Source organism: Chlamydotis macqueenii, chromosome 2 (genome assembly GCF_036417535.1).
Source record: "Chlamydotis macqueenii isolate bChlMac1 chromosome 2, bChlMac1.mat, whole genome shotgun sequence".
In the NCBI taxonomy this organism is placed as follows: domain Eukaryota; kingdom Metazoa; phylum Chordata; class Aves; order Otidiformes; family Otididae; genus Chlamydotis; species Chlamydotis macqueenii.
Window position 1 is genome coordinate 17,249,670 of NC_141557.1, and position 20,563 is coordinate 17,270,232.

The following is a 20,563-nucleotide window of genomic DNA, read 5'->3' on the forward strand; positions in this document are numbered from 1 at the left end:
GTGCCTCATGTGACTGATAGTAGAGGCTGCAGAGCCATTAAAACTGAAAACTAGCACTCTCTTATTCTCTCCTCTGCTTTCCATAGGATATTTAGATTAAACATGCTATATTTGATTTTTTTTATTATTTACAGAGTTTAGTATGTGTCAATATATCTGCGATACATTGACATCTGCACTTATACATTAATTTCTCTAACACAAGTAGTGCTTTGCTCTGAATTCAGTAGATGCCTTGATTCCCTTCACTTACATTTTTTGCAGGAGACTTCCCAGACAACCTGAATGACTCTGCTAGTTAAATAGCAGGGGCAAATTGAGAAATTCTGGGCCCATGCTGACTGTATTGTACTGTCAGTGTTAAAGTTTGATGTAAATTATTAACACCCCAACAGAGATGAACACAAATGTGGCTTCCCTTTAAAGAAAAGAGGATATAAGAGATTTGTGCATGAACCTGTCAATTGCCTACCTTTCTGATGTCTGTTGTAATGTAATAGCAAAAATAACATTAAGCTTTTATTTAGAGTCTTTGTATTTACTGGTGTCTGTCTTGCGTGTAGCTGAAAACTTGCCGTTTGACAGCTGTCTGGGAATTCTCACTTTATATTCTTACACTTTAAAAAAAAAAAAAGCTGTTAATAATAGAGCTGCTCTGATATAAAAATAAAATCATGTTTTCCCTTATTTCAGCATGGAAATAACCAGCCTGCAAGAACTGGCACCTTGTCAAGAACAAATCCGCCTACACAAAAACCACCAAGTCCTCCCATGTCAGGCCGGGGAACTCTGGGGTAAGAGTGACGACTGCTTGGTCCCGCCTGTATAATAGACAGTTTTAATTGTGCCGGTGTTGTGTTTCTTAAATACGTGGATAGATGGCAATTCTGATTGCATTTAGCAAAAAACACAATTACCTTTTCTGTATAAACCCTTTCAGCTGCACTGACTCTTATTTTCATGATGACCTTTAGAAAGAATCCTTTTTCATGGGGGATGGATTTATTATAGATACGGGTAAACGACGAGGCTATTGTTATTCCTGATTTTTGGAGAGCAATCCTTAGTGACACAAAAGAGTATCAATAAGGTTTTAACTTCACTGGGGGAAAGACTTCATTGTTAAAGTTTTTTGTCTACTCATTTCTCAGTATTCTAAGAGGAATGAAACGGCTCTTTGTGTCATATTTGTGGCATTATCTAAGCAAAATTTGTAGCATCATGAACACATTGGCAACATTGATTCTCACAGGCTTGTGCATTTTTATTTTTATGCTTAAATGAGGAAGGATTTTGCTATTCCTGAGTCTCTGTGACTAAAGGTCCATGCCATAGCATCTGTTTTGCTGCTGTGGACCTCTGGGGAATGAAATCTTCTTATCTTGGTGTGCCAGCAAGTAGTTGATGATAGGGTCCAAAATGTTAATACTTGAGAATACTTGTTAATACTCAGAGCACATGCCATATCATTTTATCTGTGCAACAATTTTCCAAAAGACATCCTAAAGAAGACCTTCTACCTATTTGTCACTCTCAGTCTTTGTTTTATGCTGTGGGGGACTGTGACACTGAAATTGGCTGACATAGTTGTGTTGGCTTCAAGTACGTTGTATGGGAGAGGTGGGGAGCTGGAAAAATTATGAATAATGAGACGGAACAGGATGGGGATCAGGAACAGTGGTCAAGGAAAATAAGGAGCAGCAACTCCTTTTGTCGAAGACTTAGTGATTTTTTTAATCCTGATTTGATGCTTTGCTGCTTCAGGATGGCAGTATTTGTTGCATATTCCTGCAGAGAAATTACCCTAGAGGTTTCCTGACCATGTTTTGTGAAAATTCCCATTGCTCAAGGGGATATAATCAGTATTCCAATTGTCTCTGTTATCCCAGCTAAGAAAGAGTTGTTTATTAGTCCTGGGAAGCTGGGTAGCACTTTTGTGTCCTCTTGGATGTTTGCTAGTGAAGCAGCAGCGTTGATGTACCGGTGAGCTGCCTCTCTCTAATGCTCCCTCCTGAACAAGCCAGAGCTGTTTGCTTGCCCTAGCTGATGCCTGATAAGGATTAATCAGCTGAACGTCATTTCCAGATGAGCTTGACAAGAGGCAGCAGTTGGCTGAGGGGGAGGAATAATGTGGGTTCGTAACAGAGATTTCTATCTGCCCTTCTTGTTCAGGAAGTACAGCTCTTGTCTTGAGCAGCCGTGTTCTGCCAAAGCATGAAATATCATAGGCATGACTGTTTCCCTAATGTATGCAGAAAAAATTGCTAGAAACCACAAGATTACTACACTTTTCCCTTTGATCCAGAAAACAGAGATAAGCCTGTAAAATCAGAACGAGCTTGGTGTGTAACACGGACCTTTAAAGTACATGCTGCCTATTGTGTAGCTTGTCCCTCCAAGGCAGGGCTATCCAAAGGAACATGGTGAGAAGGGAGTCCTGCACAGAAATCATGTGGGCTGAAAAGGGAGAGGGACTGCAGGAAACAACTGAACACAGGACCAAGGAGAGGCTGCGGAAAACCTTGGATGCTCAAGTTAGAAGTACCACAGGAGAATAAGTGAACTGCTGGAGCTGGATGGAGGGAGTAGTTGCAGTCCTGCCGTGAGGATGCTGAGGCAGATGCAAAGCCGTGGACTCCCTGTAGCTCTCTCTGGTGGCAACGGCCATCAGCACCACACTAAAGTGTTGAGGGACAGAGAGGTGCGGAGTGCTAGGTGGTGTCAGGGAAGAGTCCTGCTCTCTTTACGGCTGACAAATAAGCAAAAGAAAGGATGGGATTAAAGTGATGGAAATAAATTGTTTCTTACTTCTCTGGTGCTTAGGAGTTTGAGTTCTTCAGTGAAGCTGAGTAGAACAAAGGAGAAACTGAGGCACGGCTGAACCTGAAGATATAGTGGTGGTTTGCTTTTGACAGTACTTTTAAATTGTACAGGCAAAATAAATAGTACTGCAGACCTGAGTAGTAGTTCCTATTGCCAGTGCATTCCAAGATAGAATACTTTAAAATATTAGTTTTGAAGGTTGTTTCTGTTGGAAGCGCATTTAAAGTCTTCTGTGCTAGCCATTTTATTTGGTGATATTTAGAGCTCTATCTCTTACAACTGAAATACAAAGTTTATTTTTCCCACGACTGATCTCTTTTGGCAGATCTATAGGTGGTGGCAGTCTGCATATTAAAATCATCTGGAGTTTTTTATGTAGACAAACTAATTTACAAACACCACAGTGTGTGCAAACAACTGCAGTATTTCCACTTTTCTCTTTGAGAGGTTTTAATAATGAAACATCACAGTTAAAATTTAGTATTGTTGTGTTCCATATTGTAAAAAGGAAGTCAATAAGTTTCTTAAAATACCAGGAAGTCTTATAACTTACCAACTCAGTTAGAACCCGTAATTGAACAAATGATTAAATGGCAGTAGTTTAGTATTTTTGTTTTTGCTTAGCTGATGCATTGCCAAATTCCACGTCTTGCAAGGGATCTCTTAGTTACCGGTGAGAACTGGAGAGCTCTGCGATTCAGTACAATAAACACACTGTTCTTAAGGTAGTAATGGGTCTGGTAAATAGATCTCGAAAGATCTGTTATATTTCTGAGTTGATGCAGTCTGCTAGGTGACCTTGGAAGTCTCTGGGCTTCACTTTCTTGGGCTGCAAACTAGAAACAATGAAGCTCATCTGTGAAGCACTTTAAGATCTGCTTAAGTGATAGCAGATTGCTTGATTACTGCATGAAACAATGCTACTAGGAAGAGCACTGGTGATTGCAAATGTAACTTGTTCTGTGAATCTTTCAGCCTTACTCCTGTCTTAATGAGTTGAATACCTTTAGCCAAAAATGCTTCTAGGATGGAAGGCAGGAGGGGAAAGACGGGATTGTTAAAATGGAAGAGTTTGTCACATACAAGAGTGTCATGTGCAGCGTACGGAAAGGTAACCCCAGAATATTATGCAGATGTAACTATTGTATGCTATGTAGTTCAAAGAATGTATTTCAGGTGATAAATTTAGTTTAGGCTTTTCTAATCAATTTATGTGCTGTAGGCCAACTTACATAGAACTGTCTACTTAAGAGCACTTCAGAGAGTTGAATGTGACCCATCTACCCCATCTGGTGAAATTTGTTTAATATACTGTAATGTGGGTCACTATGCAGTGATCTCTCATAAAAACAAGAAAATAAATGGCTTCACTACTTTATTCATTTATCCTTTTGATCTTGTGATCCTTTATCTTTCTGTCTTCAATTTTTTTTTTTTTTCCTCCCCTTGACCAGACGAAATACTCCTTACAAAACCCTGGAGCCAGTCAAACCGCCAACAGTCCCCAATGATTACATGACCAGTCCTGCCAGACTGGGCAGTCAGCACAGTCCAGGAAGGACAGCTTCCTTGAACCAGAGACCAAGAACACACAGGTAGAGCATTTTCTCACTGTAACTCTTTCCTGCCTGGCATGCTGATGCTTACTAAAGTCACAGAAAAGCTTTGAAGCTTTGTGCTTGTGCCTTTTTGTTGAAAGGCAAAAGGTGAGTTGTTATACCATTCTGCGTTAACAGAACTTCACTGTATTGTTGACTTCTCTAACACAAAGAAGTGTCTTCATACTCTATAGAAGCCTCATTGCATCTTGCAACTTCCATAATCACAGGCCTCGTTTTGTATAAGAAATCTATTATGTTCTATGGTATTTGTTTCCCAAGAGCAAATATGTTTTCCCAATAAGCAACACTTCAGAATTTATGCAGTTGCAAGGTAGGGTAGTGATGGGTCCTAATGAGTTTAAAGCTGCATTATTAACCTTGGCCTAAATACACTTAGGCTCCCTGCCCCAAGACCACTAATTGCAAAAGGAAATTTCTGTTGATTAGAAACACTGTAATGAAGGTAGTCTGAAAGAGCTGATTGCATTCTTTTGGCTAAAACTTAATGCTCATAATCAGTGCTTGCAGGATAGAAGTAGAAAATAAAACCTATTCACAGAGCAGGTGTTGGCCTCAGCCAGTTGTTTCCACGTGCTTGAGGGCTTAGATGAGAGAGTCGTGTGTGTTTTGGGTATTCTGAGTGTACCTTGGGGTTTTTTAATGCAGTTTTTTGTCATGAATTGCAAGGCTAGATCTTTCTCTGAGCTTCTCGAGTGAGTTCAGTTTTTTCAATTTTATTTTTATCATAGGCTTCAAACTGCAGGGAAAAAAAAACAGATGAAAGAATTCAATGTAGTTAGAAGTAAGACATTAGCTTATTTTTTGGAAAGCTGCTTTCCTGAATTTTTTTTAACTCCCTGGAGGCAGTTAAACATGATAGGTCACTAACAGGGCTTGAGAGGGTATTTTGGACACAGTTGATCATGAAATACTGTCAGAATGAAGTAACTTGTAAATCTGGTTTCAATGAAGATCTTGTTAATCTGTTTAGCTGGCTACTGTGAATGCTCCCTACACTTGTATCACAAGATCTTCTTTTATGTACACTGCAGTTAGAAATTCAGCTGCAACCATGGTGACAAGATCAAGGTCTTCAGCAGACAGAACACCAATTTTGAAGGAATTATCTTGGCTTCCATTCCAGATCACTGATTTTCTCTTTTTGTAGCAGTGTTATTTTCTTAGGATATATTTGAATGATTTCTGCTTGACTGACAGCACTGATTTGTAGCTACCCAGGAGTGGTAATTAAAGATTACTCAGTGATGTTATAGTTTAATTAACATGAATGGGTTAAAGTGGTATTTTGACTTCAAAACATCTTGACTACTTAGTTGCCTTTATATTATCCATTTAATCCGTGTAAATTCAAGCCTCAGCCTAAGGAATGTTCTTAGGTAAGAATAAGCACAGATTTCGCCTCAGTCTTAATTCTTGTTCAGCTCCCCCAATGAACAGAAGTGTTATGGCCTCCAAAGGCATGTGGAGGAATGCTATCCAGTAGTTCACTAAAAGGATGTGCTGCAAAAAATCTGTATTGCTGGCCTCTAATTTGGATGTAATATAATAGTACTTAGGCAAATTGTGACCTGTCTGTACTGTTACCTTTTAGACTATCTTAGAAACAAACTTCTCGTACACAAAAAGTGCGTGCCTCGTCAGGGAGGAGTGTTAGATATACAGAAAATTAGCGACACCACACCCCACATCCCAATTGGTTTGTCATAGTTGTTGTCAGTTAAAAATTTCTCAATCTAAACTTCTGTTCTGAGCAGAAAAAATGTTCCCTCAACTGACACCATAAATAATCTTAAATAATTATTTATAATTTAGGCATGAACTCTTCCAGTCTCAGTTTATTACTTTCGATTATTACAAGGCCCCTGAACTATTCCTGCAGTTGTTACTCTATTGCCCAGAACTGGTATGGTTGCTTACCTTTCTGTTTTTTAAAGCATTTAATTAGACATTTTATGTGCAGCGATGTTTATTAGCTTAGCTAATTCCATTTATTAGGAGTGTAATGCATCCAGACTTGATTAGCTGTATGCAATTGTAAGTAGACACAGAGATATTTTGTAGGGAATCTTTCAATAGTCTGTAATTGACTTAGGCTAGTGGAGCTTGCTCACGAAGTGTGACTGTTGATAGGCCTTTGTAGGAAATACTGTGCTAATACTCATGTTTTTCTTTTACAGCGGTAGTAGTGGAGGAAGCGGCAGTCGAGAAAATAGTGGAAGCAGCAGTATTGGCATTCCCATTGCCGTGCCTACACCTTCACCGCCAACCATTGGACCAAGTATGTTCGACTCTTTCCGTATTAACTTAAGGTTGTAATGTCAGTTGCTTGTCTTTGCAGAGGGATTTGGACTGAATACGATGTGGTAGAAACTGTCCTGAAACACAGTCCTACTCAGGAAATCACTTATTGAGTGCAGAGGGACATCTAAAGTTTTAATTCTTTTCCTAAAGTACTTGCAGAACAACCACTTACAGACCAGCAGGTGCTTAAAACACCGTTGTTGGTCCGTGTTTTTACAAGATAATCAAGGCAGGGAGGGGACAGAAGGAGAGAGGTGTATCCTTTTAAAGCTTAAGTATGTCTTTAAATGCCTATCTACAATTTGACATTTCTGGATGCTCTAAGCAGCAGCAGCAACTATGTACATGTTTGGGAAAAGTGGTCTTCTGAAACAGCCTGCTAACTTTCCATCTGCTAATGATGGTATGTGCATGTTCTTTTTTAAAAATTAAATAAAAGTCTTCACTTCAAATAAAACCCAGAAGATGACCTATAAAAACACTTCTAGTAGTAGAATTCAGGCTTATACACCAGTGTTGTTTTTGCTATGGTTACATTTTGAAGTTGCTAAGCTATGATGATCATTGAGAGGCAGAACTAGTGTGTCTAAGATAGCAGAGCAATAAAAGAGAACCATCAGGATCTCTCGGCACCAAAAGTATTTTCTTTTGTCTTTGATGAATGGTGAGAATGTGTAGGATCCTTCTTTATTTTAAGCCAACAGGATTATTATCTTGGAAATAAACCAACTCAGTTACTTGTTTACTATCTGTGTATTTTGTAAGCAACAAGTCTTCACTTTCTTACACACATGTAGGCTTACTTTTCCCTCGTTTTGGTCCTGCAGTGGTACAAATAGGCATGAAATTTTAGTATTGTCTGGCATCCTATAAAAATCAATGGGAATAAAGATTTGCAGGTACAGAAGCCTGTGTAGGATCAGGGCCTGAGCTTGTACCAGATGACCGAAGTTGAATTTCTGTATTTATCTGGGAAGCCTATCAAGTGCCCATGGTTTCTTATTTGGGTTTATTTTTTAATTTTTTTTTTTTTTAATATATGGCCTAATTGGGAATATAAACTATTTTATTAGCACATATTTCTGTTCCTCCTCCTCCTGGAGCCCCGCCAGCACCACCACTGCCACCACCTCTCCCGATGGGCAGTCTGATAGGTGAGACTTGTGTCAATGCTGAAGTGATTGCAGTTGTGCTGCATAATCAATAATCATTTCTTCCTAATGGACTTATTGAGAGTGTTTCTTCTTCTGTAGTGGGGTCTATGTGATTTTAGTATAAAAATCAGTTCTGGGAAATTTTTTGTTTGTTTTTAAACAAATCTAATCTTCACTAATTTCCTGTGGTTAAAGCCTCTGAAGGTGAATGCACAAGATATGGGGAAAAGGCTGCCAGTTGCTTGAGGTCTCTGTTCCCAATAAAGCTAAGATCTAGTTAGTCTGATCTGTAAGAAATAAGTCAGCTCGAATATTGGTATTCTGCTGTAGCAGTCCTGCAGCTGAAACGAAACCACACCAGTTGCACTCTGGCTTAAAAATGGTAGCTTATGTGTATGGTGATGTATGTGTTCTATCCTGTGTGTGTAAGGTGACTGAAAAGCAAAAGTGTCTGTCACAATGGCTTGGGGTTGATTCTGTAATGCTGCAGGCAAGTGGCAAACCAGAAGACTTGAGAATACGAACTAACAGTTCTTGAAAAATTGCTTCAAGCATTACACATAGGTGTTAGGATGGGATCTAAAAGTTGTAGTTTTCAAAACCTTGAGGAAAAAATATCCCACCCTTCCCTGTCACAGGCTGATGACAAAAGTCATTGATTGTGTTATGAAACTATCTTTGGAGGCTTTGACCCACATAACCCTTTGCACTCTCCCTTACTGAAGTGTTAAGTGAAAGTGACTTTGGATATCATTACAGGACTGCAAACTTCTGATCGCACACTATTTGTGTATGTGTGTGTGTGCGCGCGTTTTTGTATATATTTCTATAAGATATATACATATTTATATAAAAGCACAAAACATTTTATTGCAAAACAATTTTTGCATTTAAAAAATGTATTGATCCATGTGACCTCAGCATGTGAGATTCATTAGTTTGCAAGGTGTGATTATTTTCTCTATCTGCCAGATATTTGTCTTAATCCAAAAGACAACTTAAATTGTTTTACTGACCTTGAAGTTTGTGCAGCAAGCATGTGGAAGGTAAAAATGAGTGTTCATCCTGAAGAATGAGCAACATGTCTGTCAGCTGGCAGTGGTGATTCTGATCTGTTAGTGCAACTTCCATCAATATAAAAGCACAACTAGCAAATATGATCAATAAATGTGCCAAGTGTCTGAAGCTCACGACACTTATTTTACTATTTTGTTAGAGTGTCTTTATATTAGATTGAAGACAAGTTCTGGTTCACAATGGAAAATATTTTCTTTGAGCAGAATGTGGATTCTTTTCTGTATGCTTTTTGATAAAGGGTATTGCATGTAGAAAAATTGAGATATGCTTGGGAGTTGGAAGCTTATTCAATTTTTCCGTCCAATCCAGTCTCTCAAAGTACTTCTCAGCATTTCTCAAATGCCCTTTATATAAGTGTTGGTTTATGTCTTGTGTGTGTTTTCTCATTATTGATTATAATAGGGATGTTTTGGTTTCTGTTAATCTCCTGTTACTTGCCTTGAGTTATTAGAGACCTGTAATCAAGTATTTCCCATATTCTGGGCTTTTTCCTATTTTCTGCATTCTATCCCAAGTAATGCTCTGCTTAAGTCTTTTTCTTGGTTCCTCTGGCTAATGCTTTTCAGCTGCTCCGGGTTCAGCTCCTGGTTCCCAGTATGGCACAATGACCAGGCAAATCTCGCGACACAACTCTACCACTTCTTCAGCATCTTCTGGTGGATACAGACGGAATCCTTCTGTGACTGCTCCATTTTCTGCTCAACCTCATGTTAATGGCGGGCCTCTTTATTCTCAGAATTCAAGTAAGCTTCTAAGCTCTGAAATCACAAACTGTTTTGAGCAAAATGATTGTAAAAGCATGCATGGCATTTTAATTCATTTATGAAGAGCATCAATCAAATTACTACTTTCTTTCCTAAAACAGAAGGAAAAACAAAAAAAAAAACATATTGAAGTTGTGCAGTGATTGCACTATATGCAATTATACTGTTTTCCCCTCTGACTTGTTTGCTGTTGCTCATGACAAGAAAGTACTATGATTGCCTATCTAATTATAGGCACATTATACCTAGCATTTCAGATGTGCTTGGAGAGCATAAACTAAAACCAGATTTTTTTTTTTGCAGGAGACCTAATATGGTTGTAGTACAGTCCCTCCACTACTGGGCTAGTGGCAAGAGACTACTGTCAGAGCACAGTGCTCATGTAACAAACTTCTCCCATTACACAGTTCCTCTCTGTCTCTTTCCTAAATCTTTTCCTGTTTCCAAGTTCCTCCTTTATTCTTATTTTAAAGCTTGACTGTTAAAGAAGAGCTCAGTCTCTCTCTTTTTAGCAGGCTCCTGCTGTGTGCTTCCACACTGGTAGTAGTCTAGATAATGAGGGAAGGGATGGATGCCACGGGCAAGTGAGCAGATTTTAGTCAGCAGCATCCTGCCTACCTACTCAACAGGGGAAACGAGGTTCACTGCAGAAAGATCTGCAAAATAAGAATCTAGTTGAGTGTTGGTAGAAAGCTGTTTCTGTCAGGAAGTTTCTTCCTTGCTGTTTCCATAAATTTTGACCAGGAGTGATAGTCTTGTAGTGGTTTCTGGTGGTGGCACTGAAGTGTGCCAACTCTTTAAACTTCAAAGTGATATTTCTTTTGAAAAGAAATGTTGATGTTTGGGCTGAAGATCTGTCTGGACCACTGTTTGCTGTTGTGTAGTTACTCTTAAGGAAAGAATGCACGTAAAATGTTTGAGATGCTGAGGTGAAGAGTTTTTTCAGTGGTTTACAAGTATTACATTTATCAGAAAGCATTTTTATATGCAGACACAGTACCTATCTAATTTTTTTTCCAATCCTGATTTTCCTCCCTCTCTCTCTCTCTCTCTCACTCGTATTGGCCCTTCATTCTCCTCCACACTCTTGTTCCCCCCAGATTAATTCACCATAACAACAGAAACGCCTTCCTGTTTGAACAGTTGTGTTCTATTGAATAAACAGGGCTTTACTTCTGGAAATAGTTCAGTTGTCTTAAATGCTGTGCACACCACTGTTTCTGAACACTTACATTTGTCCAAAGCAATTTTTTGCTCAAACTCAGGTGCTGTTCCTTAATCTAGCCTCTCTGGTGTTTTCAAAATACTGATTTTAAAACATTTTTTAAACAGTATTTTGATGGGTGTGTTTTTTCTACTTTAAACTGTTTCCTCTGTTTCTGTAGCTGGTGGGGTTTTTTTTTATTTTTTATTTTTTAATGCTACTGTCTTGACATTAAATCCAGATCTCATGTTTCCTTAAGGTTTTACTTTTCATGCTAACAAATACTTTGTTTTTTCGTAGATGTTTACTTCAATTTTGTGAGAAACCTGTTTGTTCTCCCTCTTTTATTGATCATTTCTTCCATACAGTTTATTTGATTATTGGTTTTGTAATGAACTAAATGCTTTGTTTTTATTCATCAAACATTAATCTTAGTTATGGCTTTATTTAAAACTTGCTTACTTGGAAGTACAGAACCTCTTTCAAATTTGGTTCCAACTGGATTACCCTGCTGAATTCCCACCTTCACAGGGATTTCTCTACTTCAGTGCAAGAGAAGTTCCCCTGAGAAGGGGCACGGTATAAAAAAATGAGTTGATGTTTTGTTGGGGTTTTTCTTTCCCTTTACTTCATGGGGAGGTGTCCTGCCAGAGCTGGAAGTTTGAGTGGTGTGATCTGTTGCTACCGTGCCTCTTTCCTACCTGTAGAGGCAAGAGTTGAACATCTCAGCTGTCAGCCCAGCATTTCTGAGCGCTGGTGCCATGTGTCTCCTATCTCATTACTCACCAAATAGGTACATACTTCAGAGAAGACAAGCTTGCAAGTGCCTTCTGGGGAGCTCTGTGCACTGCTGTTGCCAGAGGTAGCTGTTGAAGCCTTTGCCAGCCTTTTAGGTTGCTGAGTGCCTCCAGCCACAAAAGACTTAATTTAAAATAAAGCTCCGTTCTGCACTAAACCCATCTGGTTTTCCTGCCAACAAGCAACAAAGTCCCTTTTTCCATGGACAACAAAAGCATAGTAAGCCGACGCAATACCCCCTGTCCCAGCAGAAAAAAAAATTACGGGAGGTGCTCTCTGTATGAATATTAAGTATTGATGTTGCAGCGTTGTTTCCCGTGTAAAGTAGTTGCCTTTGCTCTGTGTCAGTGCTGCTTTGCTGCACTTGATGTAGTGCTCTACACTATTTTAGAGGAGGAATCCAAAATCCTGCAAAACATCACCTCTACTTGTAGTAGCATACTTTTAAAAGATAACTACTAAATTTGAGTAATCCTTATTTGGCAGCAAGACAAAAAGCTCAGTTTTGTGTGCTTCCCAAGTGAAGCAGAGCAAGTCCCTTCACACGTGCACCCTGTGAGCTTCCTGACACAGCCTGCGCTTGGCTTTTTGTTCAGCTAAACACAGGGGCATGCTTGGCTTTTTGATCCTCGAGTGGCTAACCATGAATTCAGCCTCGTTGGAAACAAGCTTGAAGAAGGTTCTTCTGTGTGTGTTCTTGTTGTTCTTTACATACTTTGTTTTGTGGTCCTCATTACTGACGGCTGCTTTTGTTTGTTTCCTTTTTTTTTTTTTTCCTTTGTCTGTTTGACTTTCCCTGATACGGTGTGTGTGTGTGTGTTGCTACCAGTTTCTATTGCTCCACCCCCTCCCCCTATGCCTCAGTTGACTCCACAGATACCTCTCACAGGCTTCGTGGCCAGGGTGCAGGAAAACAGTAAGTTTGGACAAGCTGAGCTGTTAAAGGGTAGAGCCTACTTTCTTCTAGCATGCATGGCTGGCAAGTCAGACTCTATTTTGTTTCCTTTTCCAGAAGCTAATACCATCTCGCATTCTAGTGTCAATATGCTATTGGAGCTGAAGGGCACACTCTTCAATATTTTATAACGTGCATGATTATTACTGACCTATTTAAGTTCTGAACGGCAAATTTATTATAGAAATACGGTGTGAAATGTAGCATCTGCTCAGTGTGAATATAGAAATGTATCTTAATTAAAAATATTAATTTCATGTTGAATCATCCTGCCTGAGGCTTTTTCACTAGGGATAATTGATTAGCTTTTGTTACAAAGGCTTATGTAGGCTGTCAAAATATGTACTGTGTAACCATGGACTCTGATAATGGAGTGTTTTCAGGAAGCTGTACAGTCAATTGAAAGTCACAGAATCATAGAATGGTTAGATGTGCAGTCTTACAATCTAATGCCATTACGAGGGAGCTTGTAAGGTATTTCTCCTCTCATCAGTCTTTCATTCTCCATTTCTTTGTGTTCTCTAGCCAGATTTCTCTACTGAGCTTGCAGCATAGCTCTGCTTGTTAGGTTTGTGAGAGATATGCTCCCAGGCTCTGATCTGTGCTGCAAGGTGTTTTATACTGGTAACTCTGCTTTTACCGTTACTACTTGATTCATTTCAGGTGAGTGTTACTGTCCCAAATGCTACCGTAAGTTCCTGATCTGGGAACATCTTTGCTGTAGGAGTGTGCTGCAGTTCTGTAAACAATAGAATGAATGCAATCTAGTTAGGGCATGAAGTAAGTATAAAATGTTTTAAAAGTGTTTGGGAGCCACAGTGAAGTCTGCTAGGATCTCAGAGGCTACTACTACATAGAAGCTACATAGCTCCAGCATTCGTGTAGGGGCCTCTAGATTGCACTACTGCTGCTCTGCAGCTTCCCATTAGAGCCTTTAAGTGGTCATGTTCTGAGCGTTCCCCTAGAGAAAGGAGGCCTCTGTCTGGTTCTCATTTGAAAATAAGGTATTTTGGTGGTGTGCTAGGTGAATTGTAAGAATTACGTTGATGAAGAATAGTATGCCACAAAATTATGTTGACGAACCTTAAGTGTAGAGGTAAACGTACTGAAGGTGAAAGTTACAGAATGTCTTCACTTGCAGATAAACTTGAGAAAATTGACACCTGCTTCTGAATTGTTCCAAATATTGTCCTCCTGGAGATTACACAGCCCTTGGGAGAGCAGAGGTGAAAGGGACAGACTTATTCGTGTATGCAACAACAAAATGCAAGCTGACTTGTGAATGAGATTGCAGCAAAAATAGCTGAAGCTTGAAATCTGGTCTTAGGAATTGTTCTTTTTATTTTCTTTCTTTTAACAGTCTCTGGGGTTTGAAAGTGATATAACGAGTATGGCTTTGAGCTGCTGCTGCCTCGTTTTGGAGGCAGGGGTGCGTGTGGCAAGTCCGCATACGCTCAGCAAAACTGGCTGTAGAGGCTGTTGTTGAGTTTTGGCATTGTGTGCTGGTCTTTCATCTGCCTCATTTTCTGCAAGAAGTCTACAGGGTAGGGGAGTTAGGAAGACATGTGGGTAGGCTTGTCTTTTCCTTATCATAAAGATCTGTGGGTTTGGAAACAACATCCTCTGCTCTGTGGACTTCTTTCAGAGGACAAGGACAGAGGGCTTAGAAATTATGCAACCCCTATTCTTTTTTTTTTCCTGCGCCCTGTGCCCAAACTGTGGGTATTTCCTTCAGAGAGGTTTTCCAGTGTGTCCAGGGCCCAGGGACAACTGATTGAATATAAATTGCTGCACAGTCACACCCAGTCCTTTCAAAAGGAGTCTGCTGGTCCTCATTTAAAGAACAGGATTGTTAATACATACAAGAGAAGACGTCTAAATTTGGAGCTGTATAAATACTGGTCCTTTTACCCTGTCTCATTTAGTGTGGTCTTCTGTATGCAATTTTTTTCCTCCCCTAGGAAAAGTGATGCTATTCTAGAGCCTCCCTGTTTTTAAGTTCAGAACCAGGAAAAGTCTAGGTTAAAATTCAAGAGGCAGAGGGATACTTCTGTGACGTGGCACTTGTCTGATTTTCTGTTCCATTCTTTCCACTTGTTTAAATGTGAAGTTAAATTGTTTTAAATGTTTCCCGTAAAGCATGTAGTTTCTGCACTGCCTCTCAGTTAGGTTATGTGTTGGCGCTTTCACACTTGCATTTCCTGCCCTCTTCTTTTTTTCAAATAAGCAACTTCATTGTTGAATAAATACAACTTTTTGCATTTCTTAAGGTAAGGCTTTCTCGAGATCTCAAAGGATTGTTGTTTCAATACTTTTTTTTTTTCTGGCTGCAGATGGACATTAAGGGGAAAAATACATTTTGTGAAAGATGTGCCGACACTATTGCACAAACCCAATCCCTTCATAAGCAGTGTTGTCATGTGTCTATGGTGGATTAATGAAGCCTGCCTGTGACTGCTATTCAGTAACACAGGCAAGACGTAGTGTTCATTCAGCCAAAAACTTTGTTAGTCTGTCTCCAAGTGACATAAATGGGCTTCTGTATGGGAGAGGAATCACTAATACAGTGGCAGCCAGTCTTACTGATGGAGAGAGCTGTGGGGTATAGAGCTCAGCTGGTCAAGTTGAAGAAGAGCTGGGCTCACAGATGAAGAGCTCTCCAAGGGGCAGAGAGTGGGCTGAGTGCCAGGGCTGAGGCAGCGTCTCCCCCAGCAGCTCCTGCTGGCTTCTGCCCCCTTGCAGCAAGAGATTTGGCTTCCCCTATGCCAGTCCAGCCAGTCTGACTCAGCTAGGACATGGGAGCTATGCTCAAGCCCCTTGTCAGGGGCATGTGGCTGAAGAGCAAAGGTTAGTCACTGCTGGAGCAGTGGCCAGACGAAAGTAAATAGCATTAAAACAAACAGCCTATTTCTGATCTTCAGTACCATTGTAACTAGCAGTAGGTAAGGCTTCACTGAGTGTTGTTCTTGCCTTGCCTGCAGCTTGACTTTCTACTCAAAATCAGTGTAGTGTGCTGGAGATACATGTTCTTGAGCACGTGCCCAGCCTCATGGCTCCTTCCAGTCAAACCCTTTTCTAGAGCAGTGGTTTTCAGCCTATGTTTTCAATGTATAGACTCTCAGATCTCTTGTCATTAAATCTGTATTGCTGCATAGCGAAGTTGAGTTCAGTGACGCTACCTTCCTTTCAGTAACTTCTGGCTTACACCTAGTGCATACACCTAGGTCCATGAGTGTAGTGGACCACAGTTCCCAAGGAATAGGAGAAGTGGCTGGATGGCTTGCATCTGAGCGTGCTCGGTCTCTCCTTTGCTGTCAGCTGCTGTGAACATTACTGAAAACTAATTTGATGAACTGATTTTAAGAGTGATTTGTACCATAATGCCTTTCTCTTTTTCCCTTTCCCAAAGCAACTTGTAATTGTGCTGATTGGAGAATCTCAGGGCAGGGATTTGACATTTTGGATTATACACTTAATTCCTTGAGCACTTTTTCCCCCAAGAGCAGCAGCTGCCTGTTGTAGTTTTCCATTTATTAATTGAATCCTGGATGTGTGCATGCACACAAACTAGTCTGCAAGATAAGGATCTGTACAAAGCTTTTCTTCTGCAGAAGGATTACTTGGCTTTCTCTTACCTGGTTAAATCTTAAACACGAGCATCTCTTTCCTTTATGTTCCACTCCAGATCTTTTTGTCCCCTTAATGCTAGCTCTGAGAGAAAAGGAATCCAAAGAAACAGTGTTCAGAAATAAATTAAAGTGATTTGTTATAGATAAAGGATTTGTTAAAAAATAATGAAGCTGCTGGTCCAGTCTCGAGGCCTGTTGCTGCCTGGCTCAGAGGGTGCCACTCGGAGTCCTCCCATAGCTAACCGCTGCAGCTAGCCCCTCAGCGCATGGACGTCGGAGCAGGAAGCTTTCCTCTCTGCTGGTGTTCAGCTTACGCCCTGCAGCATGTGCTTTGACTCTAGTAGCATTTATACATAGATTTGACCACTAATAACAAAGGTAGTTTTATGTTGTAGCTATTAATACAAAGCCTTTGTCTCTAATCGGTGCATGGTATTATAGTGCATGCTATCTGTGTTGTCCCCCCACCCCTTTTATTTACAGTGTACAGCCTCAGGCTTGTTTGCCTCTCCACACTGTTTTAATTTAAGAAAAAAAAAATAATCTCCAAACATTTCTAGTTGCTGATAGCCCGACTCCTCCCCCACCACCGCCTCCTGATGAGATGCCAATGTTTGATGACTCTCCTCCTCCTCCACCCCCACCTCCTGTGGATTATGAGGATGAGGAGGCTGCTGTTGTGCAGTACAGCGATCCCTATGCAGATGGAGATCCTGCTTGGGCACCTAAAAACTATATAGAGAAAGGTAAGAAAAGCATTACAACTCTGTGTTACTGCAGCATCGGAGGATTAATGGTATCTGAAGGGAATGAAGGATTTAGCTTGGGTCTGATGAAAACAATCATTGTCCCTGCTAAGTCAGAACTTGGACCGTTGTTTTCTTTGTTCGTCTGCAGCCACACCTAATGTGACAAAATATAATCTTTCTTTGGAAGGATTATAAATACCTTCAAGCATTCTAGAACAGATTAAAATTAAAAAAAAAAATCCTTCATTATGAGAAGCAGATGTAAATCTGATGGCTTTCATCTTTGCTGAGCTGCTGGACTGTGTCTGTAGCTACTGCAGGACTGCTGGGCAATCATCTAGAAATAGTGTTGCCAAAAGGGCACTGTATTTATCCCATCAAACTAGGTAGCTGGAGTGGATCAATTAGACTTTCAACTGTAAAATGTAGTGAGGCTTCCTTGGAGACCTATCAGTAACTCTAGATCAGCAGATTATAAACTGTGCTTAGGTATGAACTCATACAGTAAATGTCTCTTCCCATGAATAATTGAGATGCTGATTTTCTGCCTGTAGAGTTCCCTGTGTTCTGACAATCACCATTTTGTCAACAGCAATGCTGCAAGTTTTCTTATGATCTGGTTGATACTGCAGTGCGTATGAAATGGGGTAGGGTACTTGTAACGCCTGTCTTGGCAGAACTGCCATGTTCCATCTTCGCTCCTAGCTGCACTGTGTGCAGGACCTGCCCGTGGGATGGAAATAACTGATACACCGCATCATTATTTGCTAGGCATTGAGACATCAGACTTCTGGGAATATACATATGTAAAATAGTAGGTTCTTGGAATTCATAAATCTGATCAATAATCCATGTTAACTGTTTTGAAGGGTAAGGCTGTGATGTCCAAAGTTTGTGTATTCACAAAGGTAGTTTTTAATTCTGGTATCATCGGTGGCGACGTTTACTTTGCTTAGGGAGATCTCTGCTTTGTTAATGGCACACAATGAGTTGGAGGTCGGCAAGAGTAATGTATTCACCAAGCAAGTATGGAAAAATAGCTGATGTTGCTGTAAACTTGCTTCTCCTTTTTTCTACAGTAACTTTTATACTTGCACTCATTGCAGCTCCTTGAAAAGTAATGCCAAAACTTCTTATCCATAGAAGCTCTGTAGCAAAGACCATCCATTTCTGTACAGTGGCTTTAAGCAACTGTGTTACAAAATCATCCCCTGAAATACGTGCTATGTAGCTGCAGGGGCCATAGTGTAGATTTTTTAATTTTTTTTTTTTGGCTTTCTCTAATCAAGAGATCCCCATACAGGGATCTGTAGTTTTGAGGTAATCTGACCAGAAATGACTGCCACGCTTATGGAGCCAGTTCTTTCCTAGTTCAGCTTTTAAGTGTCCATACGCTCTGCTTTACTGTGCCACAGTCAACTGCACCTCTCTGTCCATAGTTTAACTGAGCATTCAGTGTAGTCACCACCCACTTCTTACTGGTAGCTAATGTTGCACGAAAAGTGAAATTTCATTTTCTGGACTTAATGTTCAACAGGGAAAGCATGTGAATTCAGTATGGAAAATCCCAGGGTAGTAAACTAGTCTTTTAAAAAAATAATTGTAGTTCAAAAAATGTTAATACTGGTGCTATTAATAAAATGCTAAACGTGTCCCTGTTCAATCCACAGTTGTTGCTATATATGACTATACGAAGGACAAAGACGATGAGCTGTCGTTTATGGAGGGTGCAATCATTTATGTGATAAAGAAGAATGATGACGGCTGGTATGAAGGAGTTTGCAATCGAGTAACTGGCTTGTTTCCTGGGAATTACGTTGAATCAATCATGCACTATGCCGATTAAAATCCTTTGCTTTTCAAAGTTGGGTCTTGTATTCAGTCATGCCATGATTATTTACAAGGGGTAACTAAAAGCTAACAGAATTGTCTTAATATACTTTCAAAAAAAATGTGCCCATTTCTTCAGGCCATACTGTTTTAATGGTATGATTGAATGTCTATCTCTCTACGTCTCTGGAGACAGTACGTCTTACCTGATGGCAATTTGTAAAACAAGCAACTGTCTATAACTGGTTATACTTATTTACTTATGCATTGTTAATTTTATGACCAGCCTAAATATTCTGGGGAAGTAGGGTATAATATTTAATGAACCATGATTCAGATTGTGCCATTACATTTTTCAGTACAGCATGGTAACTAACACTACGTTAGACTAACATATTAAAATCTGGATGAGAAGTTTAATGTTAGTGCTGGTCATATTACTTTTTGTTTAGACTCTTTGCTCATTCTTGAACTATATTTGTTTAAAGCATGCATACAAACTTATGTATTGAAATATACTTTTTTAAAAATCCAAGATGCTTCCAATTGTTGTAATCTTTACCTGGAGTATTCTCACTGAAGTCTATTACAATGAGTTGTTTGGGTCTAAGGTGTCCATGTGAATCAAAAAATGGGTGGTCTTATGTATGTGTAATTTGTACCCAAGTTTTTTTAATGAGTAAATTTACATTATGACTTTTTCCATTCATAAATATATAAGTGAACCAAAGGTCTTGTCCATTACTTTGTTGGTTGGCTTGGCAAAGAAGTCTGGAATGCTAACGTAGCAAAATCATGGCTGTGTTATCCCAGGCAATGTACTAAAAATCAAATGTTTGTGATGTGACTTTTACCACTGAGAGGGGGCAAATAAATTAGATATGAAACCTGAATTACACACTTATACAAACTCTTAAAAGTTCCTTTCTTCCAAAATCAATTTTAGCAAAGATTCTTGATTTAGTCCAGTTACCTAGATGGAGTAAGTTGGACACTGTCTGTAACTGACATTTCTCAGTGGAAACTGTATCTGGCTTGGTGATGTGCCCAGCTGAGCAGAGACAGCAGACTGTCCTCAAGATAAGGGAGAACAAAGAGGGAGCAAACACGACAGGAACGTAGCCATTGTGTTAAGGGATCACAGGCAGAGATAGTTAGCGATGATGTACTTCCCCGTTCTACAAATTCTGTGGCTTAAATAACCTGAAAAGGAATGTGGTAGTACTGGATAATTACTGTAAGAGGAATGTGTCTGGGACTTGAAAGCAGACTTCCAGGAGGGTCCTGAAGACACTCTATGAATGAGTGATGGAAGGTGATGGAGTTGAAGCTTTGACTGACTGTTGACTCATTCATTTTTAGTGTGAGTTGAGAGGAAATACTGAGCCTTTCATTTTCTTAACTGTAGCAATCTCAAATTCTGCACCTTGCTACCTGCCAGCAAGTAGCAACCAATAACATACCTGTATTTCATTAGGAATTTCTCATTTATGTATATAACCAATTAAAGGTTACATATGGTCTTTTATAATAAACCAATTTCCATCTATGTAATTTCAGGTTTAACAGCCAGGAAAGCGTTCGAACCATCTCTCTTCACAGGAGTTTACCAGATAGTAACATGCATGCTCTGTTTATTAGTATGAACAAGTGAAAT

At 39.7% G+C, this 20,563-nt stretch overlaps 1 protein-coding gene across 12 annotated transcripts in view; it reads left to right on the top strand.

The window, feature by feature from the left end:
* ABI1 (abl interactor 1) overlaps positions 1–19,636 on the top strand; it is an 81,309-nt gene extending 61,673 nt beyond the window's left edge. For 2 of the 12 annotated variants that reach the window (XM_086742122.1, XM_086742123.1), the window contains 8 exons: positions 694–794; positions 4,278–4,418; positions 6,623–6,723; positions 7,820–7,900; positions 9,544–9,720; positions 12,573–12,659; positions 16,888–17,073; positions 18,747–19,636. In XM_086742122.1, coding sequence (XP_086598248.1) covers positions 694–794; positions 4,278–4,418; positions 6,623–6,723; positions 7,820–7,900; positions 9,544–9,720; positions 12,573–12,659; positions 16,888–17,073; positions 18,747–18,922 — 1,050 coding nt within the window. In that variant the 3' untranslated portion in view covers positions 18,923–19,636. The remainder of the gene's footprint in view (positions 1–693; positions 795–4,277; positions 4,419–6,622; positions 6,724–7,819; positions 7,901–9,543; positions 9,721–12,572; positions 12,660–16,887; positions 17,074–18,746) is intronic. The other 10 variants (XM_086742124.1, XM_086742126.1, XM_086742128.1 and 7 more) reach the window with 7 other exon arrangements.
* The last annotated feature ends 927 nt before the right edge of the window (positions 19,637–20,563 follow it).